The 25,485-nt window shown below is 39.2% G+C and overlaps 1 protein-coding gene across 26 annotated transcripts in view; it reads right to left on the reverse strand.

Moving 5' to 3' along the window:
• RBFOX1 (RNA binding fox-1 homolog 1) overlaps nucleotides 1–25,485 on the reverse strand; it is a 1,171,935-nt gene that overhangs the window by 349,290 nt on the left and 797,160 nt on the right. For 22 of the 26 annotated variants that reach the window (XM_058035398.1, XM_058035413.1, XM_058035432.1 and 19 more), the window contains one exon: nucleotides 21,126–21,167. The exons of the other annotated variants lie outside the window; for them this stretch is intronic. In XM_058035398.1, the coding sequence (XP_057891381.1) occupies nucleotides 21,126–21,167 (42 nt within the window). The remainder of the gene's footprint in view (nucleotides 1–21,125; nucleotides 21,168–25,485) is intronic. 26 annotated transcript variants of the gene reach the window in all.

Consider the following 25,485-nt stretch of genomic DNA (forward strand, 5'->3'; position numbering starts at 1 on the left):
GGGAAATCCTCAGAGTGACTCTGGTGGCTCTGGAGCCATTACCTCTCCCTGCTGAAGGACCCAGCTCACAAATCCCGCATTTGAGAAATTTTTAAACTCAAAGCAAAGCTCCTACAGGAAAGAAAGGAACATGTACTGCACCCTGCTTCTCCTTTATCTCTTTAAATGCACTTCAGATAAAAGCTGCATCCAGTCAGGTCAAGGCCTTTCCCAATCTTATTACGCTGGCACAGGAGTGCTCAGCACACTTTTCTACAGCCATCTACTGTCTCCACTGTGTTATTGCTGCTCTTCCTGCTGCCAGCACCAGAAACAGGCAGTGCAAACAGTAAATCAGACCGCAGCAGAAGGGCTTGGGGTGATTTGATTTATTTTCGGTAGGATTTTTTTTTTTTTCTTACTGTAGCAGATACTTAAAAATCAAAGTTGTGATTGTGATTTGCATATTTAATAAAGGTTAATAGAGAGAACTGCATCTTTGGCTCTTTTTTAAAGTTAAATATATATTATGTAAATGAGTGAGCATGCATGGGATTCGAGTTTTTTTTTTTGATTGACACTTGGACTTTTATCCTTTGCTACAAGAAAATACTTTTAACTCATTTAACTCATTTAACTCCTCTCATTGAAACACACAATATAATTAGTAAATTAATTAGCATCATCCTCAGCTGAGAAATAATTTTAAAATGTAAAGGAGAAAAATCTTATTTACTTTTAAGGCTGCATGATTGGGTTTGAGAATCATGCCTGGCCTTGTGAACTGGTGCATGCCACACCCTGAGCACGGCACATTTTGGGTACAGATGTGGAGAGCTGTTCACACAGTCTCTCTACCAAGTGCATCAACTCTGTATTATAAATCAATAATTACTAAAGAGATGAGATATAAAAATGATCATGGGAATGTGATAAAACAGAAATTTTGCCTTATTTTTATGTTTGGTTATTTATTTCTTATCTTTGATCACAAACCTCTCACTTCTTAAAAAAAAAAAAAAATTATCCCATTCTTTTTACCAAAAGACTCCAATCCATTTACATATTCAGCCTGACCATACAAGGTAAAATGTCACCTAAATAATTAAAATGCTTTAACTGAATTGCACCAGGGCAGGTGGCAAATGGAGAGGCACCTGCTGAAAGAGCCCATAAAGAGGAGATTCAACAGCAAAGCGAGACTGGGGGGAGCAAACTGAAATCCATAGCACAAAACCAACTGGAATCTGCCACCAGGGTGAAGTCCAAGTACAAATAACTGCTGTGGCACTGACAGTTCAGAGCTGATTAAACAGCAAAGTGAAGCAATCAATTCATGGGGCACCTCACGCCAAGACTTCAACAGAGAAGTTCATCCAGATAAACAGATACACACACACACAGAGGTATTTATGCTTCATCTGTAGAATACTACAGCCAGCCAAAATGTTGTTGCCTCTTTCAGTGGAGGCAAAAGGCAAAGATTTAACGCGGCAATTCCTAAAGTGATAATTTTTAATGTAATGTGCAACGACAATAACATTTATATAAGTTTAGTGCAGTCTCATGAAACAAAGCCACTTCCTTCACCTGGGCAGAACACAAGAGGAAAAGAAAACCCTTTTGTTTCCACTTTTGAGTTGTTTAAATGACCTGTCAGTTCGCCACCAATACTCAGCTCTGTACCAGGCCTAACCCAGTCACCTCCTTTAGTCTCCTGAATAGAGCACTGTGTTCTGTAGTCAGTTACACTGAAATAAACCTGAAATATCATGTTAGAATGAATTACATTATACTGGTTAGGCTGGAAATACATTTTCTGATAATGTATCTGAACATCTGCCAGCCAGCAGCTCTTTCTATCTGTGCACCTCAACTGAACACAGGAGGTTTCAGAATTTTCAAAGGCTAGTTAAAGATTTTATTAATGTGATAAAAGACTGTGCACAGGTATTGCCTATAAATCACTTCTGTATCAAAATTTCCCTGTTTTGGAACATAGCACAGGCAGCATATGAAACTTCAGGGAATGATGTCCCAAGGCTTTCAACTCCTCTCTCTGTATTCTAAATCCTCTTTATTATTAAATTGGTTACTCAGCCAATTCTTCACATCTTATTCCTCCAAACAAGAGGAACAAATTGTAATGCTGCTGTACAATACCATTGATTTGAAGTGTTTTATTTTTCACACATATTATTCAATACTTTGTTAGATCAGCTGTAGTTCCTGTGCAGGTAGAAAAAGGTGGATAAAATAAGACTAAAAACAGGTGTATTACTCTGGTTTTTGCACCTATGGCTGAAGTTTAAACTGAACCCTCTTCGCTAAGGTCACTTCTTACATGTTCTGGATTTGCAAACAATGTGAAAAAAGTAAAGTGAAGGTACTGACCACAATCATTTTAACAAAGGCTGGTCCAGGAGAGCTGACATCGAGTTCAGGTCAAAGGCTGCTGAAATCAATGAGAACCTTGGTGTTCTTTTAAAAAACAGCAGTCAGAAACTCTGATACCAATCTGGGTGTTTGCTGTTTGCTGCTGTGATGGCCCAGCTGCTCTGATGCTCCCCAAGATGTTCACATGGGGCTCCCAGGTACTGTCACAGCTTCAGCACCAGCATTGCTGTGTGAGCCTGAACTTCTATAATCAATCAGAATATCCTTTATTTTCCCTACAGAATCACAAGGGACTGCTGAGATATTAAGGGTAGATAAAAATACTTGGTAATAGTAACAAGGAAACAATAAAATTTGTACTCATAATTAATCAGGATTAGTTATATATGTGATCAGCACATTCTTATTGGCACCCAAACAGTTCTCATTTCTAAAAAATCAAGCTCTAGATTCTAGGAGCTCCATTACCTTATTAAAGGGCCATAATTCACAGACATATCTTGGCATATTTATTAATGACACAGAAGATTGGAAATAGCACTGATATTGCTGCTTACTGCATTGGAAGATAAGAAAATGCAGACTAAGTTCCTCCTTTTGCAAGGGATATAAGACTCCTAGGAACTGCAGGAATATTAAAACAAGCTCAGTGCTAGATGGTATAATCTGTTTTTCTAGGTGCTATAAGACCATATAGAAGGGTATCAAAATCATAGATTTGACTAATGGACTGCAAAGACAAAACTTACTCACTTTAATGAGTTTATCTTTTCAGCTAACATCTCTGTTCTTCCAAATTTAAACCAAAGGGATTTAATAATTTTTAAAAACCAAAAAGCCTGATAAAGGAGGGAGGGAATACGATGGTAATTATTACACTGCCATTACTGGTAATAAACTGGTTTCTTTTACTTCAGCTTCCCCAAGAAAGATACAAATGATGCACACGATACATGAGCTGCAACAACGCTAAAATCTCACATAATTTACACAGAATACAAAAAATAATTTGAAGCATTTAGAAGGCTAGAAATATTTGTGTTTGTGCTTAATTTCCACACCTTAACAGCCTCATCTCTTATGGCTGTATATGAAATGAAAAACTGCAAATTGTTAGGAGGTATGGAAACAAAACAAGTCCTTAATCTGTTCTTGTGTCACTGCAGGTTTAAGGGGGTGGGTTTTGCTGTATTTTTTCTGGCTTTTGTTTTTTTTGGATTTCAGCATAAACGCACAAGAGCAACTGAAGTGCAACTTTATGTTGGTTTATAAACTCTGTGTTAATAAAAACAGCTCTGTTAATTTATAAACTCTGTTTTCACCACACAGGTTTTGGGTTTGTGGGTATTTGGGTTTTTCTGGGGGGCTTTTGGGTTTTTTTTGGTTGGGCTGTTGTTTTGTTTTATTTTTTTTTGGTTTTGGTTTTTTTGGGGGTTTTTTTCCATTTTCAATTAATTTCTATTGCTTTAGCCCTTCTGTCACTTCTGATGCAAGAAATTGGTTTCTGTGCTCGTGTGCTCTACAGCAAGGTCAGAATATTGTCCCAGGAAAGCCTGAGGAGCAAGCAGCCAACAACCTGGTCATTAAAGCTCAGCACAATTTAAACTCCGGGTCATTAAAGCTCAGCACAATTCCAAAGCCCCAGTCAGGATTGCTGGCTGTGATCAATTCTGCTCAGTGCAAGGGGGACAAGCAGGATGGGGGCACGTGGGAGTTTCCTCAACCCCACATTCCATGGCACATGTGTGGGATGCACACAGCTGATCATTGCCCACAGAACCAGCAACATAAAACTTTCCTTATTTCCCTCTTCCTGTGAGAGGAATGGTGGATTTGTCTTTCCGAACAAGCTGTGGGTCTGCTGGTAGATAAAACCAGCACTGGGAGATAAAAGAAATAACGAGAAGGATTCCACTGATAGAGGAAAAAATATATTGAAAAATATATTTGCTTTTACAAATAAACTTTAGGTTTGCTGATAAATGAAATTGGGCATTGAAATATGAAAGAAACAATGGAGAAGAAAAACCCCTAAATTCCTTAAGAATTAAAATTAAAAGGGAGGTTTATACATTAGAGGGAAATCTCTGGTATCAGGTGTTTTGGGAAGTCTGAACCTCTCAAGCACCTCAGCCAATGGGGAAAGAGAGAAGGGAAATGGGAAATTGGGATAAAAGGGAGACTATGTCCTACAAGAATTGGAGAGACCCCAGGGGAATGCCCCATGGCCTCTCCCTTTATTAGAATAAAGCCAGAAAGGACTCCTCTGTCTCCTTTTTGGACATAAACCTCTGGTGTCGGTGGATTCATTTCCCTAACACTTCGCACAGCAAAGTGATGGGAAGAAAACCCTTTTTGTGCCCCTTTGTCTGGTACAAACACTTCATTTGTGATGTCTGGTACAAACACTTCATTTGTGATGTGTCTGGAACAAAGTCTGGCTTATTTCTCCCAGCACTCAAACATCCCATCCTGACAAAACTCAGGGTAACTAGGTAATTATAATTAACCCAAATTATTAGTGATCATAGTTTAGTTGGTAACAGCTCAGTCAATCCATAATTTTAATGGCAGGTGCTGCTTCTTCACTCTGTTTGGTGAGAGCTGCCAAAGAGAGCCCTGGCAGCCACAGGAAAACCTCACAAAATCCCTCCTGGATTTAGGATCTCAGTTGGACTCCAGCTTCATTCTGATCACTGTTACTGTGGGCTGATGATGCATTTGAATTTACTTAAACAAGGTCTGTGAAAGAAAAGTTTAACACAAGGGCAGTGGGATCAGAATTTACCCTCTGCAAGAAAAGAGTTTTAACTAAATTCCCTGAAATGTTAGTATGACTCTCCAAATTTCTTCTGTACAACACTCAGGTGTGTGTGTAAATCTTGATTTTAGATACTCTGCTTATACAGCTCACAAAAAGAAACAAATCTGTTTCAGCATGTAATCATTCACATTTAAACAAAGCAAGCTGGATATCAAATATTGAGTTCTGGTAACAAGTGGGTCTCAATTCATCTGTTCCTTGAGAACTTAGATTGGTTGAATGAAATTTGAATGAATTAAGTATCTCAGGACACTCTGGAGCAGAAAAAAGAAACTCATGTCATCAGTAAAATTACCTCCAGGCAAATGTTTGCTTAGCTTTAGTCAACATCTCCTTTCCAGTGCCCATAAAATCTTTGCTTCAAGAGAACACAAAGACAACTCACACTCTTATAATGCATTTCTAAAACCTGGCAGAGGGTATTTCCATCTTCACAGTAGGACACATAATTATATTCTCCTTAGAACAGACTAATCTGAAACCAACTATTGCTAACTATTATCTGGTTATTGAAGCACAGAAAAAAAAAAAATCTCTTTTGAAGACATTACACTCAAATTTGCTTTGGGTAAAGATGTGCTCCCCAGCAGTGGAGGCAGCTCATCCCATTGCTCAGGTGACATCAGCCCCATGCTGCTGCTGGCAGAACCATCAATCAGCTCACCTCACCTGATGGGCTGGGAGAGGGATGGCACTCAGATAAATAAATAAAACTTGCCACGCTTGCGTAATAAATCAATACAAAGTTGTCTCCAGGAGTTCTTTAAGTAATTGCAACTACTCTAAGGTAAGATTGGGTTTTAAAAACGGGAGTAGGGGTTAACATTTAGTAATCATCACTAATATGATAAAAGGCTCCTATTACCAATGACTTAAGGACTTCTTCCCTGTAATTTTCAGTTTATGAGTATATAAATTGCTTTGTTATTTAGTGCAGGCTCCTTAAATCCTGAAGTCTTTATGCACTGGATGATAACAAATGGATCAGTTTTACCACTTCTAATAGTTCAGTAAATCATGGAGCAGCCTACCTTTCAGCAGAGCCATCACACAGGGCTTATCACAGCAAACCTATCAGCTGCTATTTCTGACTATAGATCTGACAAAACTAATTCATGCTCTGTCTTCTCCTCTCTCTTGTTTTCTAACAAGGTGAGAACGGTTATAAGGTTCTATCAGTGTTTTGATTTGGTGAGGGACAGGCACATCCACAGTGTGTGCTGAGCACACTTCTCCTATTCTCAGAGCTGATGGCAGCCCCACTGTACAGCAGCCCTGCCTTAAAATAAGGTGAAAAATCTCCTCCTGTGCCACCTGAGCTCCTGGGAACAGCAGCAGAACCAATGAGGCTGGGCAGAGGCTTTTCTGATAGCGGGCAGCACCTCCAGATTTGCTCATAGTATCAGAAAAGGCTCTGCAGCCTGGTGGAGGTATTGCCCATGGACAAGTGACAAAGGAGCAGACACAGGGACAGGGTTTTAGGGAGGCACTGCAGGGGCAAGGAATGGAAAACTACAAAATTAATCCTGGCTATTCAGAGAGAAAAGGAGTTACATAAGAGGATTGAGATATCTGCAAAAGCAGACAAAAAGCTGATGCTACAGGTGCTAATCACTGCCAGGGTGTGAGCAGTGCACAGGGACAGCCCTGAGTTAACTCCATTAACAAAACAGCTGAGCTGGGCATTTCTGAGACAACTGGTGGCTCACTATTGCTGTCTCATTAAAGTTTTCTTTTTATGCCATCACAACTGCAGAGTGTACAACCCACACAGCTGCTGGGGTGCTTCTTGCACAAGCAGTGGCTGTGTTTAACAATCAGGAACTCACACTTGACACACTGAATTCCCCAGCCAGGTACACAAAGTGATGGTCTGGCAGTGGCATCAGCCTGGAAACAACAACTGTCTTCAGCATCCTCATTCTCAAGGAAATCAGAGCCTGCTTGAGGAGCTCTAATGGCACCATCACATAGAGAAAAGGAAGCCGTGAGGCTGCTCTTTAATAAATCAATGCCTCTTTGGCTGCCTTCCAGACCACAAAAACACTCTGGGCATCTATGCCTGCCTTTCATTTTGTGACTTGTAGGACCCTCTCCATCATCTTGATGTCTGCAGATTTTCTCCATTACCTTTTTTTCTTTTTTTTTGGCTCCTACCATGAGACTCACAGAACATGTGCCTTTAATAGGTCTCAGACTATGTTTTTCCAGAAACACTTGACATTTTCTGAAATCTGATATTTGTGTATTAAAGACAAATAAGTAGTGAGACAATAATTAAGGCTGCATCAGTGCTTTCCTTAACAATGCAGCGTGCTGTATGCACATGCATGGCCAAATGGTTCTGATTTTCAGAAGTGACCTCAAGTTATTTTGACATCACTTCAAAAATACTGGGAAATTTCTTTCCATCAGTCCAAACCCTGAGAGGAAACCAGAGCATGCCAGAAGACAAAACGAGATGAGGAGTGCTTCCTGGCAGTCTGGCAGAGGGAATGTCATCCTGGCATCTTGGAGCATCTGAGAATGGCTGTGAATGCAGCTGTCCCATGGTCTGTTCTTGTTCACTCTGGAAGCTTCAGAGCACCAAGACTCCTTTCTAGGATTTCTTAAACGGGACATGGTTGGTTTTGAAGAACAGGTGTTTCTAGAAGAAAGCTAAATGCAGCTCAACTCTGAAGGAGTTCTTGTAGTTGAGCAGCTGGTAAATGCACACAGCACTGCTCCAAGGAACACCCTGGGACAGAAGATTGTGACAGCACCTGATAACCAGGTCACTGTACCACTTCTAATGTCCCTACATTGTAGGGATACTTTTTCCTGGTCTTAAAAAAAAATTAGGGTGCATCCAGCTTCTTGCAAAAGGTCAGATTCAGAATAATTTTCCCTTCATATTTCAAGCAGTACAAATCATGTCAGTGTTCTGCCTCTAGACCCACTCGCACAGCCACCACCAGGCAATCATCAAACCTGTGAGTACTTCCCATTCCCCCACTGCCCTCCAGTTCTATAAGAAATTCCTTCAGCAAACCAAAGCTGGATTGCCTGAATATTCATTCTCACAATTAAAAAGTTCACTTCTCACACAGTTCTTCTGCCTGAAATCAAAATACATCCCCTCCCCTTCCATGAGCTGCCAGTCCTTTCTGTTATTAAATTGATTGTACATTAGAGATGCTGTGTTTACCTCAGACACTCTCCATTAGGAGGGATCCAGCCTGTACACTAAATATTTAATTGGTGTTCTGAGATGCTCTGAATCTATGTATTTTCTGTTTTCCTAGGGGGTTCACATCAGTTGGATACTCCTTTCCCAGCAACAAAATGCAAAGTTAACTATTTCCAACAGCAAATGCACAGGTACTGACACTGAGAAAAACCAAAAAAATTACACCCTGGTCTGAAAAGAGTGACATTCTGGAAATATAACCTCTGTCTCAAACCAAAATGTAGATTCCTCTGCTAGTACAGGCTGATAAGACTCTGTGCATGTGTGATGTCGCAGACATCTTTTCATGAAAATCCTCTCTTTAGGATTTTTCCTCCTGAGAAGCTGAGAGGCCTCAGGAACAAAATGTAAACATTGATTATCTGCTGCTGTGGAATGCAACAAGTGGATTTTTGATTGGCCCATCTTGGATGTTTGTAATTAATGGCCAATCAAAGACCAGCTGGCTCGGACAGAGTCCAAGAAAGCTGCCTTTTGTTATCATTCTTTCTTTTCTATTCTATTCTTAGCTAGCCTTCTGAGGAGAACCTTTTCTTCTATGCTTTTAGTATAGTTTTAATGTAATATATATCGTAAAACAATAAATCAGCCTTCTGAAACATGGAGTCAGATCCTTGTCTCTTCCCTCATCCAGAGACCCCCGTGAACACCGTCACATGTGAAAGCTGAGATTTTATTTCTTTTCCCATCTCAGGAGGGAAATTCTCCAGCAGCATCACAAGGGGTGGATGTTCCTCCCTTCCATCAGAGACAAATCCCCAGCACACCATCCAGCTGCAGCCCAGGGTCAGTGCCCAGCTCTGAAGCACCTCCCATGACAGAAGGTTGGTGGCACTTGGACTGCGCCTAAAGGAGCAGCAGCAAGGGGCAGAGCAAACCCTGCTGCTCTTGCTCTCAGGAAAGCACACCCCTGAGGAGCACAGAGATGTGACAGCCTGGATATCCCTTCTCTCTGGGACTGCATCAGGCTCAGCTGGGCTCCCCCCCAGAGGAAACTGCAAAATGCTGATCAAAGGCATCACGGCACTTACTGCTTTTCACTGAGCGAGACCTTGCTAAACCACAGCACCTTGGCAAACTGAGCCTTGCCAGTAAACAATATTGAAGCATTTCAAAAGATACTTTGATTTTTTTTTTCTTTTCTTTTCAACATGAAATGTCACGTGCCAATATGACAAATCCCATTCAGAATGGGGTGCCCTGCCCCCGTTTAGTTGCTGTCTCCTAAGGACACCTTACACTCAGAGCACAGGGCTAACAAGCAGGGCTTGTTTTGCATCCTGACCTGCACTTCAAAGGAGGGAATTCCCCATGAGCAGGGCTTGTTAATGCAGTCCTTTACAGGCAGGGAGCTCTGGGCTGCAGGATCAGGTTGCACAAAGCCCATCTGGCCTCTCGCAGGTGATATTTGGTGTTCTCCCCTGAGCTCTGAACGAGGATGCTCTGCTCTGAGTGAGTCTCCACCTTCACTCACTGAATTAAAACTGAATTAAACCCTTATGTGGAAATGCAAACACTGAGGTCAGGGAGCACCAGAACCTAATTAAACATACACTAAAGTTCTCTTTTCCTGATACACACCTGTTAAGACTATTTCTATGCTCCAAATTCCAACCCAATTCCAAGAATTTTACATTCTTCCCTCCACCTGGCCAAGGGAAGGCACTCCCAGCAGGAACCTAAGCAGGTAAGAGCCTGAGGACCCACAAAATGCATTTCAAGTGCATCAATGCCATGCCTTAGTGCCAGCAGCACAGCAAAATAAACATTTGGGTGGGGTTTAGTTCAGAAAAACACACAGGAACATCAACCTGCTTTTGTTATTAACTGGAATAACATCAAAAATCTTTGTTTCAACTGAATTTTCTCTAGCTTAGATTGCCACACTGATGGTAGTATGATTACAGATGCACGCTCATTGACCTTTTTTGTCTTTTTAATAACTTCAGTGTTTGCCAGCACTTTCAAAAAAAAGCTTGGATGATTCTGAATAAGACATGGAAATATATTTTCATTAATGAATTTGAAAAATTATTTTTTCTTCTCCTTTCAACCATTTTAAAATAAAAACCAATGTTATTCACATCATTATATATTTGGTATCATATAAGCCACACAGTTCTCTAAAAATTGTAAAAGCCTGAGATGTAAATGCAAACCTAATACCATTATGCATTATTTTGGAGTCTCTAATACATTTTCAAAGAAATTAGTGAAAAAAACCTCTTTAAAATTTTTGGCTCAGAATTATAATTTTAATATACTGAATAGAATATGAGAGACTAATATTTTTCAGTCATTAGATCTGGTTTTCAAACCAGAAGGAACTGCATGGCCATGCTAGCACACCATGATTGCTCTGTTCTGATGTCAACCTGTGAAAAAAAACCCCAAAATTTGTATACAAACGAGTTGAGAAAAGTTTTTCTATATTTTTAGCGCTGATAATTATTCAATTTTTTTTACTATCTCTCAGTGTAAAATAGATACTCTGGTTACAAGATCATCATAACTGAAAGAAACCCTCACAATCCCACACTGGATTCCACATTTTCAGCTGAGCACCACTGGAAAGGTGCCCAGCACCCAAGACCTGCAGTTTTCAAGAGCTTAGGAAAAATTAGATTAGTAAGTGAATTTACAGGGGTTTTTTTCCTTTAGATTTACAGCTGCTTGTTTGGGGTTTTTTAAAAAAATCTGTGTTTAAAGGCGGAAGAGAATAGTAAAAATTACAGTAACAGACCTTTAATGTATTTTGGACTATTATCATCTAGGTAAACTTAAAAAAAAAATCCTAATTTCAAATTAAATGATAGCTACAATTGAATTTTAAATATCTGTATTAGTGGAAGCAGAAGTGTAAATGAGGTATGAGAAAACATCCTGGAGTCAGGAGTCTAATAATTGAGCCAAAACTCCAAAAAATAAAATACCTTTTCAAAGATCATCCTGCCAGGTTTTTCCTTGGGCACTGTGGCAATATCACATGAAAATTCCTGGGAGATTTCATTCAAAAAAAAATGGGAAATGCCAGTTAGAGTGTCAAGAAAAAAAGAACAAGGGGGGAGTTAAATTATCAAAATGCTAGATTTGTTTTTTCCAGTGCCTACAGGTTTTAGATGCAAATGCATGAGCACAAATGTATGTGCCTGGAATTCTCAGTGAGGAGAATGTTTACAATACCTTCAATGGCAAGTAGCAAACTGATGATTGGTTATCTGCATCACAGAAAGGACCTCACCATCGTTTGATGATGAAAAATTGTGGGAATAAAACAGGAGATTAATGCAATCTACCTTAAAATTCCCAGGCTGTGTGTTAAGTAAAAAAAAAGGTACACCAGATATCAAAGATGTATCTGAACCATAAAGTATTTGGGGCAAAGGCAGTATCTTACTCCTTGCTTGTAAAGTGCCTGTAATTTATGGTGCTATATAAATGATTTTTAACAATGATGAAAACAGTTGTAGAAAGCAGTAGTTCAGAGGAGGGAAAAAAAAAAAAAGAAAAAAGGAGAAATGAGCTGGTAGCATATGAAGCAATCTCCAGCACGTAGGGAAAACCAACCACAAGGTAATAAAACTATTCATTATGTGCTCTTTGGAGGGCAGCTGCTCTCAAGTACCAAAGTGACCTTGAGATGAACACCACTTCTTGCACTTTCAGTGTTGTACTCAAAGAGATCTTAACAACCCAAAGGCAGAGATAACTACTGCGTGAAAGAGAAATGTGGAAATGGAGCAGGTGAGCTCTGAGTGCATCTGAATTTTTGCCCATTACCTATGAATAACAGCCTGGGTGGCATTTGATTGCATGCTTGGGATGCATCTGTAGCCACTCCTTCCCAGGAAGGGCTCAAATTTCTGGTATTAGTGGAGCATAGAAAATGCCTGTGATCTGATGTACTTTGGTTTTATATCTCCCTCTCCCTAAGCCACACTGTCTGTAAAGAAAACAGAGGTGATCAAAGCTTCAAAACACACAACAGCACACAGATGTGGAGGAAAAACATCCCTGAAACAAGGTCAGCTTCTCCCAGGGGTGAGAAACAACAAAGATGCTGAAAATCAGCAGAGCAGTTTTGCCTTTCTTCACTTCCTGGCTCATAAAATGGATCCACCAGATACCATGGCACAAATATGAAAATACCAGCTTGGGATTTCTGCCATTTCCCATCAGTTTGTCCCCCAGTAGCTGCTGATGTTGGTGATTGCCTCAGGCAAGGGGCAGGACCTTGAACCTGGCTCCACCTCTCCGGACCCACACAGGGAAAAGTGTGAAATTCTGGAAATTACACTTTTTTCCTGAACCATTTTTTGCTGCAAGCCTTTGTGAAAAGAATAAAAATTAGTTGACTAAAGTGCTTTTAGAATTCTGTACTTCACTTCTCTTCCAACACCAAGTATAGCTCCTTCTTGAGCCCAGAACTTCAAGATGGCACAAAACAATTGTCAGCTTGATAAAATGTATATTTTTTGTGTTTGTGTGTTTTTATTTCTCTATCCTGCTTCCTGGGGACTACATGGAGTTTTGTTTTTGGGATTTTGTACCATGAAAGCCATTCCTGTTGAACACAAAGACTTGGTTTTCAGGACAATGTGGGATTTTGCTGCAGAATAGAACAGAGCACACTTGCAGTTCACTTATTCTCTCTATTAAAAATGTCAAGACTAAGAACAAATACAGACTACTAAGAACAAATACAGACTTGTAAAATCATGACCTGTTCAAAACCAAGATTTCACTCTTTATCCAATAGTGCATGTCAACCACAAGTCAGAAGGATTGGATCCTGAACTGTATTTATATATATGTATAATACAAATACATACTAGTATGTATAATTTGCATATTAATAGTGATTCATGCATTTCTGGTTTTTTTTTAAGGTGAATTTATTTTTCCTTATAATTTTGGGGCTTTGAAAATAAATTGGGAGCTTCTTAGAAAAGCATAACGGAATGTTTTTGTAGAGTACTACACCTGACAAGTAAAGTTTAGAAAGATTTCACAGAACAGAAAAAGACCATAAACATCAAAACAAGGATATGATAGCCATGTTAAAATCAGTATTCCTTCTTTTTCTCTACTTGAAAGAATACTGGTTCAAGAAGTCACTGTGGCTTAGTGAATATTTGAACCTGTAATACCACATTGTTTGGGTTGTTCATGTAATTTTTTGGGTTTTTTTTTTTCAGTTCTTTCCATATTTTCAATGCCCTTCCTTCCTCTTCCCTTTAAAACTCTTGTTGCTCAATCTGTTCTTTTATAAATGAGTAAATGAGAATAGAAATCCACCATGCAGGAAAGACCAAAAAGGGTGTTAAAAATACAACCCAGCTACCTGCAGCTGGAAAACTTTTCTTGGGTTTTCACTCTTTTCACCCAAGTGCAAAAGAAAAGTAAATAGTTCAGGCCAACAGCACTACCCATGCAAAGCCACACAATCCCCACTCAAGCCAGAAAGGCCTCATGGAAACACCCAGGGGAAAAAAAAAAAAAGACAATACCAACCCAAAACTTGCAAAATAACCAAATTAACCAAGGAAACAAACAAACAAACAAAAAAAAAACCAAACCCCAAACAAAACCCCAAAAAAAGAGAAAAAACCAAACCTACAAACCCTCCAAACTGCACTGTGAACTAGATAGCATTTCCCACTCGAATTAGGGGTGACACTAAAGGGACCATGATCTTTGCCAGTCAGATTGCCTCAGCAACAGCAGAGGTTGAAATAATAAGTCAGGATAGTATAAACACTGTTAAAGCTGTGCACTCAAAGGTCTGGTTTCCGGATGATCAAAGAGAAACTACAAAAGCTGTGTGAAAAAAGAGCTCCCTCTCAACAAACACAAACTAAGCAAGAAAACCTTTCTTCTTTTCTAGGCCAGCATCCCTGCTCACAGCGAGTGCTCTGCAGCAGGAGCTGAGTGCCGGCACCGTGTGCACAAAGGCTGAACCAAAAGTTGCTGTTCTGAGTGTAGGAGCTGATCCCAAATCCAGACTGGATCCAGGACTGGGCACTGCTCATGTTTGTGCAGCGGGAGGAAGAGAGCACTGGGATATTGAATTTATTTTGGCTACTGTGTTGTCGCAGACATCTTTTTATGAAAATCCTTTTCTTGAGATTTTTTCTTCCTGAGAAGCTGAGAGGCCTCAAGACCGAAATGTAAACAATGGTTATCTGCTGCTGTGGAATGCAACAGGTGCATCTGTGATTAGTCACAAGTGCTTGTTTGTAATTAATGGCCAATTACAGCAGAGCTAACTCAGACAGAGTCTCCGAGGCAGCTGCCTTTGTTATTATTTTCTATTCTATTCTTAGCTTAGCCAGCCTTCTGAGATGAAACTTTTCCTTCTATTCTTTTAGTATAGTTTAATGTAATATATATCACAACATAATAAATCAGCCTTCTGAAACATGGAGTCAGATCCTCATCTCTTCCCTCACCCAAAGACCCCTGTGAACACCATTACACAGTGACAGCAGCCCTTAAACTGTCCAAATATATTGCCTTCTGTCCTTTCATAAATTTACCACTTCCTGAACCTTCATTACCCCTAGTGAACTATTCCCTGTCCCTGATTTCTGTGCACAGATATGAGTTTAAACACACACTGAGGAGCTGCTGAATTCCATACAAAGTCACCCAAACCAGACAGGTACTTAGTGCAAGCTTTGCTTCTGCCTCACCAAAAATTCCTGTAGTCCTTCAGTTCCAGCAATTATGAAGCACCACACAGAGAAAATCCTCGACTGGGCAAAAATCAAAGTTGAATTCAAAAGAAAGTGGTGCTTGAACAGCAGAAAAGCCTCTGCCTGCTGTTTTCAGAGAGAGTTGCCAAAACACCACCAGGACAGGAATGGAAAGTTTTCTGAATAGCATTCCATCAAGAGCAGAGCCAGGACATTACCTAAAGGCCTCTCAACTATTCCTGAAAGAATTCAAAGAAGCTTGAAGTGAGTGGCACCACTATTGAACAAAGTGCAGCCAACACTTTATTCTCTTGATCCAAGGGCCCCATTAGCAATCAGCATTTGAAGAGAACACAATCCTTGTGGTGAGAGGCCATGGCACTTGAAACATGAACCTCAACAGTTTTCATTACCTTGCTATTGTCTTAAGTTGCAATGATATTAAGCAGCAAATTGGAGTTTTATAGAGTAACATTATGAGATACTATAGTTGGGAAGGCTCCTAAAATTTAGCAGAACTGCCAAGCAAGACTGCAATTGAAATTTACATTTTTCTAGTTGCCTTTTTTTGGCACACGTTTATTTCAAGCTAAGTTAAAATTTAAATGAAATCACATCCCTACAATTAACCTTTCTCCCCAGTCTTTTTTAGATCTCATTTCCAAGATTTTTTTTTTTCCTGAGCTGTGATGTGTATTACTCTTTATGGAATGTCTGGGAATAGAGTTGGTAAGACACCGAGTGAGAATACTCCAAATTCATTGCATGTCAATGTGTGATACAAACCAGGAACCAAAAATACATCTCCTTATTGATCTCACCTACCTGTATTTCCACCTACCCCTACAGGGAGGATGAACATAAGAATAACTGCATGAGTATCTACAGGAACTACAGCAGGATCACTCTAAGCCACTTGTCTGGCACATCAGATGCAGCACATGTGAGTTCCTAAGGAAAGGATGAGCACAAACACACTGGGCTGAGCCACCTTTTGTAGTTATCTCCCCTTTGAACTCCTTTTCCTTGAGGGACATGTAATATTTGGTAGTTCCAGATTACTCTTCTAGGCATAACACACACGGTCTACAAATGCAGACCAAGAGGTTTTCAGAGGAAAGGCAGAAAGTGACATTTTTATTACTGGTCAGAACCAGCTGTCCTGTTTTGCAGAAATGCTATGAATTACACGTTGCTCTCTGGTAACAAGCCATCACTAACTCACACAAAAAGCTCATACCCATTCCCTTGCCTCCTGCCCAGTGTGGGAAGAGGTGGATGGAGAGCAGAGGTTCTTGGCCAACCACCAGGTATGCACTGCCCTGCTATCACCCTGAATCATTTCAGAAAACCCTTGAGATGACATCTACTTAACAAACCACTTGCACTCTGATTCTCTTCTCTCCAGCTATTTGTTTGGTTTTTCTCAGCTCCAACTGATTAAAAAATTAGTGTCTATCACTGAATCACAGTGTAACTCCTTAGTGCATCAGAGGAACACTGGACACAAAAATGTCAATGGACTATTCTTAATCACTGGAGAAAGCTAATGCCACAACAATGAGCTTCAAAAACTTTATTTTAAAGAGTTTCTAAGAGCCCTCATCAATAAAACTGAGTCCATTACAAACCTGATAATTTAATGCACTGGATAAAGACAGAAATAAAGCTAAGTACTGCAGGATCAGTATTTAGCTTAAAAATTTACTGCTTAAAAATTATGCTGGACATCAATGCATTTGCTTCTGTTTTCTCTCTATCTGGTGTAACTTTGATACATTTTTTGTTGCATGTTGCACTTTATTTCATTTACCATATAAGAGACAAGACAAACAGAACAATAATGAATGCAAAACTTCTCTCTGTCTCCTTGAAAATTAGAACAGCATAAAAACATAAAAGTTGATATTAAATACAAGGTGACAGTAAGAGCCTGCCCTGCCTGTATTTCAGACCAGAGGAGGAACTCTGGCTGCATTTAATGCATCTTGATAATAAGCACATGTGAAAGAAGCTGTTAATTAGAGCAACAACTGGGTCACTTGGAATTTCACATCAAGGAAGCTAATCACACCATTTACCATTAGACCTCATTGGTATTCACAGGAACATTTATAAAGCCTCCCAACATTAGAGTTTAAAATCGCTCTCTGCCCACCTCGGAGAGCTCATCTGGACCAAAAGCCTTCTCTTCTACAGCACAGCCCATGGAGCTCATTTTAAACAGTTAGACTGAATTCATCACACAAAATAATAAATGATGAGTTGAAGGTTGGGTAAAGCTCTGTAAGCTTTAAGTTAGCCTGCCCTTAGCTATGATAAGAAAGTCCCACCCCAGGTTCAAGTCAGAGCAGCAAGAAAGGTTCAGTGGGAACAGCACACAGACTTCTGAGCTGGCACTGCCCTTATTTATAGCTTTATGTTCTCCAAATAATCTCTGCTGAGAGCTCATATCCCAATTTTCTTCACAGCCTTAAATAACCTGGACCACGCGTGTTTCAAAGTCTGTTTTTCAGACTGAAATACAAGCAGAAAAGCACTTTTAAATGATTCTGAGCAAGCTGTGAGCTCTGTGCCTTTACAGGTAATTTCTAATGCATCAGGATGCCAACCACACACAGGCACTCATGAGCAGCAAGGGGCAACAGGACTGTCAGAGAGGAGGAGAGGCTGTGGCTGTCCAAAAAGAGATTTATAAACAGGACTGGATAACACAAAACACACCGGAGGGGAGTAAAGAGCATCATTATTTTCTTTAAAGGAAACACTGATGAAGTGCAGTGTGTGCAGGGAGGTGGGGAGAGCAATACTGATGAGTCAATTTGCCTTTAAAAATACACTTTCTTTCTTTTTTATTGTAACTTGATTTAGTGACACCAGATTAGAAAGCAAAAGGACATTAAGAAACATGAAAATAATTATTATTCAAGGCAGGACATTGTAATGAAAATCACTGCCAAGAGAAAGTAAAACTTGAAAAATTGCATTGATGCTTTATTTTTTTAAAATCAAATGGAAATGCACCAAAGTTAGATTATGTTATTCTTCCAAATAGAATATAAAGACCACAACCAGCCTTGATAGAGATAAAATTCTCATAGTTTTTGCATACTTTCTCATTTAAATCATTCAGGTAAAGACATTCATGTTTACCTGGGGACTGTACCAGGTTGGCAGGGCAAATAAGTTACACACTTGTGGTTGTTGTGAAGTTCAAATATTGAGTAGAAAAGGGTTAAAATGCACAGCCTTCTTTAATTATTAGGATTATCATTCATTATAAATATAATGTATAATGGCCAGAGGCTCTAATATTAATGAGTTTCATGACTCTAAATGCCTTATTCCAGAACAGTGACATGCTGCTTTGCATTTAGAATTCACTGAAAAATGTAAGAGGCGAAAAACATCTAAGGAAATTATTTTAGTCAGACTTGGATATTTCTTTCTATAGCCGTACAATTGATGCCTTAAGTTTCAGCTTTCATATTTTCCAGATTTTGTACTGCCTTAGTGTGTGACTCTGAACTTCATTTAAAGTGTCAGCAAATTCTCCTTGCAGATCAGTCACGCAAAACAATCCTTTTCCAGGCCCAGAACCAAGGACACCACTTGAGGGGAGCAGTCTGGGAGGGTGGGACTGCATAACCTGAGCTGTAATTGGAAAATTAGCCCCAATATGGAAATGGACCAAAGCTTATAAAAGTGTGAAAACTCAGAGTCCATCTTGGGCAGAGCCACAGCCAGGCCCTAGCACTGCCCAAGGTGTGTCCTGTGAAGGCCTTTAATCAATCCCTACTTTATTCCTTTAACTCTGTCTAGCCTCTCTTCTAGGCAGCCTCTCAAGGCATCATAATGACTAATTATAAATAAACAAATCAATATTTATTTACACTATTTTGCTTTTTATAAGCCTAGCTTTTGAAACTTTTTTTATGACTCTCAGACGAAGGAATTACTAGAGAACCAAAAAAGAAGAGTAGCAGACATTTTCATCTTTGACTTATCAAAGAAGTGGGAGATGTTGTCTCTTTTTAAGATTGTATTATTAGATGACCTAACAATAATCTGGGTGACTTGCTTTAACAAACAAAATATTGGCATTTTATTGTTTTAATCCTGTTTCCTTGTTCTATTTCAATTCTTTCAGCTGGGATGAAGCACCACTTTTTGTGAAGGGACTGCCTCACATCCATGTACTCATGGCAGGTCACAAACCCCAAAAGAAAATACTGCAGGCCTGCAAAACCTGATTCAGGCCATGAAACATTTCTTTAACAGTACTGCTCGTTCAGGGAGCCAACCTAAAAGTGGCAGAATGGTCAAGTGACATTCTCATAGAGCTCAAAGTGCAACACACAGTACATTCAAATTTCAGTGTGACAGATAAGCTGTGAAAGCCACTGGTGATCTCTGAGACAGGAGCAGAATTTACACCAGAAACTGTGTTTAGTGCAACAGGAACATCAGAGGAGTTGTGGACGAAGATGTAGCTAAATTTAGTAGGTTACAGACATGGTTTTGTCTTTAGGTGTCACATTTTGCTATGCCACAGAGGCATCCCAAGCACTGAGCTCATTGTTAGACATAAATGTGTAATACTGGAACAGAAAGACACATGAAAGTTTCACTGCACCACCTCTTATCCCCTGCAAAAAAGAGCTCGTTGCCTCCTCAAGTTATATTTTAAAACAATATTTTCCTTCATTCAAGGCAGAAAATGAAAACAATAAAAAGAAATGAACACTTTCTTTGTTCTCAAGGCACTGCTACCTCTTGGAAAGCTTGTCCTTCAGGTACTATTGCAATATTTTAGCTCTGACAGCTGCTCTGTTGAGACATGAGTGCTGATAAAACAAAGCTTTGTCACTCCAGCTCCAGTACAATGCAATGCAGTCACATGGCAGCCAGGAAAGAATTGAGGACAATATGTGATGCATTGTTCTTGCATAACTTGTTTACCAAAAATCCCATTCCAAGTGTGCTGAGGACCAGCTGAAGCATCTAGATATGTTGATGGAGTTCATCTAAAGAATGGCTGGATGAGCAAGAACACTGCACAATGTACTTTAAGACAAGTATATTCTTTATACTTGCAAGTCATGCAGGCACTGCTGATGCTTAGTAAACAGCAAACAAACAAATAAAAAGCTGCTTTTTCTATTTCCAACAATTTTTTGTTGTATAGATTTTGTTTGTATGGAAACTTACCCTTCCTTCAGGCCTGCCTCTCCCTCTCTACTTGCATGTGGGATTTCAAGTAAATACTCAGCATGTGCTATCAATAAATGTAAGTCTATTAAGCAACACTCAGATGACCAAAAAGCTTTTGGTTGGTTGGGTTTTTGTGGTTTTGTTTTTTTCTTTTAGTTAATGAAGGCTCTTCTACTTTCCCAAACAAATACTAGAATGAATCAAGAAATATTGCAATGGAAAAGCATCTTCAGGGATCTGTAGCATTTAAAGGCAGCAGAGACTAAAAGCTGTTTAACACAGTGACTCTAACACAGGAAAAGGGGAAAACGGAGGGGTCAGCAGCCTGGGCTCAGCAATTCCATCCCCTTCCAGATGGTACCAAACCAACAGACACTGAAATAACAGCTCCTCACAGCCCTGCCACTGGCTCCTCTCTGAAATTACACAGTATAAAATCACAGGATAATCTCTTCTTGCTGGAAACAGTCTGAGTGGAGCAGGTGTGGGCAGCTCAGTGACCTTGGGCACTGCTGGAGCTCACTCAGTGTCGGGGTCCCACGAAAAGGCAAAGATTTTACTGAGGATTTTTACTGCCAAATCTCATCACATTACACAAAAAAAAAAAAAATTGCCCTGCATCTATCTAGCTCCTTTACACTGAAAGATGTACAGTATTTACCAACAAGCAACAAATGAACTAAATATGTCCTTCTTAAATTAAGTAACTCATTTGTCAATAGCACAGACTAAATTCTGCTTATGTTTTAAAGAAACAGAACGTTTTGCAAATCATTGCACTTACCCTTAGCTGTTCTCTTTCACAACTCATCTGTTGTTTTGAACTCTATAAGGAAAGAAAAGAAAAAAGCCAAAATAACTTTGAAAGCATAACATTCTTGCCACAACAAAGCTGCTAATCTGTCTTACACATATAAATATTGGAAATGCAGCCATTTGTGTAAAGATAATATTGTCCTGTGCATCCACACAGAACCATTATTACAAAAATTATATTTTTAAAACTTATATTTTAAATGAAATTAACACTAGGACTCACAACAAAACTGAAGTAAAAAAGAATCTTGTTTAGATTTTAAACGCCTGATTGGCAGTCCAGCTCAGGAAGAAGCTTTCCTCCTGTTTGTGTCCTATCACAAGTCTGTTGTATTTGTGAATATTCCACTGCTTCTATATGTGATAAATTCACAGCACAGCTCAGGAATAAAGATACAGCAGCTTCAAATAAGTGATAAAACACTTTCCCATGAAAACATCCAGCTCTAATCCAGTGTAAAAGTCACTCTGAAGATTATTTGATACCATAGCATATATATATATATATATATTTTTTTTTTTTTTTTTTTTTTTCCATGCTGCTCTTTGTGCTGTGCCAGATTTACAAGGAACTCTGCTCAGGCTGTGAGAGGGGCTGGCTGGGCAGGAGCTCACTCCCTGTGACAGCAAACACTGGACAGTGGCAGCACAGCTTGGGACACCCCAACTCTGCCAGAAGGGAGAGCTCTGGAACAAAAAAATACCCTGAAATAACCATTCCCAGTCTATTTCCCAGCTCCCAGGTGTGTAACTCAGCCATGCACCAGCACCTCTGCAACCAAACTTTCAAAGCTTTGCCCAGCAAGGCACTCGGGTGTTCATCTGTCCATGTGGACAGAGGGGTTTTGTGTCTGGTTGGGTTTGGCTTTGGTTTCCCTAAAAATTAGTTTTAGAATAGTTTTAGACACATTAGGGAGCATTAGCCTTGAAATTGTCATCACTGACATTTTCATTAATTAGCCTTGAAAGTGTCATCACTGTCAGTTCTGTCATTAGTGTAGATGGCAAACAATCCATAAAACACGAAATTGGATGCAGTGTTTCTGAGGATCTCTTCAAAGGTTTGGAATACACTTATCACTACTTTGTACATAGTTAAAACACCAACCAATACCCATTTGTATAAGATATTTTTACTCTCTAGTGATAATGAAAATGGCAACTTAGTCAAAGTTCGGTTACTACAAACAAAATAAAACTGCCTACTTTTCAGCACAGGAGGAGTCCTAAAAAGTACATTACAGGCTTAACCTTCTACTTGTACAGCAGAATTTTACAAGATTCTCTGTATGAAAACACAAACCTAACAGAAACAAATGCTCTTTGAAGTTCCCAGCAGGGAGTAACAAGTACAGGAATTCAGCATAAGTTTAATTACAATTCCCCTAAGGAGTCAAATTAAGTACAGCTGAAGTGACTGCCACTTGCAGACTAACAATTCCACTTTTCAAAGTTCATGACTTTACACCATTTATGAGTCACTTTAAGGTTATATTAGTCCACGTGGTAAGGGTGCTTGCATAAGTTTCAAGAGTTAATTTCAAATCTGAATTCCACATGAACCTCTTTACTTTGATTAAAAATAAATAGAAAGGAATATTTCAGTTGGAAGGGACCTGCAGTGATTACCTGGTCAAAGTTAGAAATGAATTTGGGTGGTTTTGTTCAGGGTCTTTTTTCATTATTTAGGTTTTCTCTGTTAAGAGATTTTAACCTCTGATGGTGGGATGGAGGGAGGAAATGCAAGAAAGGTGAAATTTCTAAGGTAACAAGAAAAAGTGTATCAAATACTCAGAGAGGAACAAATATAGTTATTGACTATTTAAGCAGATAGTTTATTTTTAGTTAGCAGCTATTTGCTACTGTAATTTGAAACATAAAATACCTAACATCTCAGATATCAGAAAAAAAGAGAGGCAAAGAATAAGTGAATAAGAAGATGATCACATCTTAACATCCAACTACTCTTCCATATCTGGCAGCACAACCAACAGAAGAAAACCATCAATTCACTTTAAACCAACAGCTTTCATATGGATGAGTGAGAACACCATATTAAATTATTATTTGATTCAACCACCTGCATGATGCTCACTTTACTCTGAAAGGTAAAAAACAACCAGGGGATGGGACACACAAATTCCTTTGGTTCAAAGTTGAGCCAATGGTTGTTTCCAAACTGTGTTTCATCTACAACACAAAAATCCATTTCAGAGCTGGCTTCCCTCAAAGTGAACATCCACCCAGACAGCTCCCTCATCACCCTTCATCTTAGGAACTTCCCAGAAAAAAAAGCATCAAGGCTTAGTGATAAGGCATTATTAGGATGAGATTAAAGGGGAAAAAAACAAACAAACCAAATTTACCTTAATGAAACAAACAAAAAAATTTTCATAGTTTAAACACAGATGCCATCTGCCTGTCTGGCCCTCTATTTGTCAGACCAAGTTTATTGAAATACATCTGGGAAAGGCTCATTTGAACACGAGCAGCTCCCTGAGCCTTTCACCAGTGCCAAATTTGCTCTCTCATTTTGTCTTTTTTGATATCTGTGCCAGTTTAAGAGAAACATCCTGGCAGTACTGAGCACTTAAGGGAAAACATAAATAATGCATTTACAATATGTAAACCTGTACAGATAAATGAGAAAAACTGAAAGCCATAACATATTTAATTAATGATCAAGAGAGCCTAGAAGCAAACCTTGTGCACATCCTGCAATTTTAAATACATTGCTTCTCAATCCTAAATTTACTTTGTTAGGGCTTTGGATTCAACCATATGCAATTAACTATTTCTTTATTTTAGTATAAGAGTGGTCAGTATATTGAGTGCCATTGTGTCAAGCTCTCACATATTATGAGTTCAGTGGAAGAATGCCTAAAAGATTCATTCACTTTAAAAGATTTTATCAAAGAAAAATTTTGAAAAACTACAGGCTTCTTTATAGGACTAAAATTTATAGCAGTTTTAAAGACACTTGTGCTGTCAGGCTCCATCATTTTAAATCAAAAAAGACCCTTTGGAAATACTGTGCAACCTGCTGGTGTCAATCCCCAGTGAGTTCAGGACTAGAATGGGGAAATCTGTTTTGGTTTCTTTAAGTAACAGAAACAGGTGGGAGACTGAATATCTGTTAAATATATTTATCATTTATCCACTCTTCATACAGACACATAGGCCATGAGGAAAATGGAACCCATGAATGGACAGATTGAGAGAACAACAGCGTTACTGCAGGTGTTCAGGAATACCAACAGTCCAGGGAAGGGTTTTTTGCTGTCAAATTTGTAAAGTGCCATTTTAAAGAGAGGTTTAGATGATTGGGGAAAGAACAACAGGAGGGTAATAAGGTTATTTACAGAAAGTATCTGCTTAAATGTTAAAGAACATTTCTGTAGCAGTTCAACGTTCCCAAGTATTGGTTTTACATTTTCAAATTCAAAATGTTTTCAGGATTGAGGTTATTTGAAACAGACCACAGTCCTGAAAAAATAATAGCTGAACATCTAACGTCTTCTGTCTTCTAGATATTTTAGCATAACTAAACCCTGGTTAATGAAAGGCCCCCTGATATTGCTGCCTTTCTTTCTACGCCTCAAAAAGGACAGGCCAGGTATGATTACTAGAATTTCAACAAGATATTTGTTTTTATTATTACAGTCAGTACCTACAGAGGAACTGTGGAGCTTGAGATTCAGGTGAGCAAGAGCAGAGTCCCAGAGCCTTTACCAGGACCCACCACCCAGGTGGTGACTGCTCACCATCCTCTGATTGAGAAATCATCTCTCCTCACTCAAACACAGATTAACCAGCTGAAACCAAACCACAGATTGTCCTCTCACAGTTGTGTTTCACCAGGCACTGTGAGACAGTCCGCACCATTTCAAACTGTCTGCAAAATCCATCTGCCAGTGCTTTCTCTCATTAGACACTCATCTGACTGGAAAAGTCAAAAAATTAAATGCTTGGGTATGTTCCTTGCCACGTTACACAAAAAGGCTGTGCTACACAAGGACACACAGCATGCACTGCTGTATTGCATTTGGAAACAGCATCTTTTTATTACTTATTAGTGTTCATTATCTCATTGCCCCACAGTATTCAAGAGAAATAATACTCCAAGTTATTTAATATGTGGGAAAAGCACGGGCGTGTATATAAATGTATAAATAATATTGTGTATTAATCTAAAACTGCCTCTCAGTACTACATGTGAAACCCCAAAACACAAGTGAAGAAACAACATCCATCCCAAGAGCTCACAAAGGCACAAAGCAGAGCCCAAGGTGCTCAAACACAGAGGACTCATTAAAAATACCAGTAAT

This window comes from Melospiza georgiana, chromosome 16 (assembly GCF_028018845.1).
Source record: "Melospiza georgiana isolate bMelGeo1 chromosome 16, bMelGeo1.pri, whole genome shotgun sequence".
NCBI classification, from domain to species: Eukaryota; Metazoa; Chordata; class Aves; order Passeriformes; family Passerellidae; genus Melospiza; species Melospiza georgiana.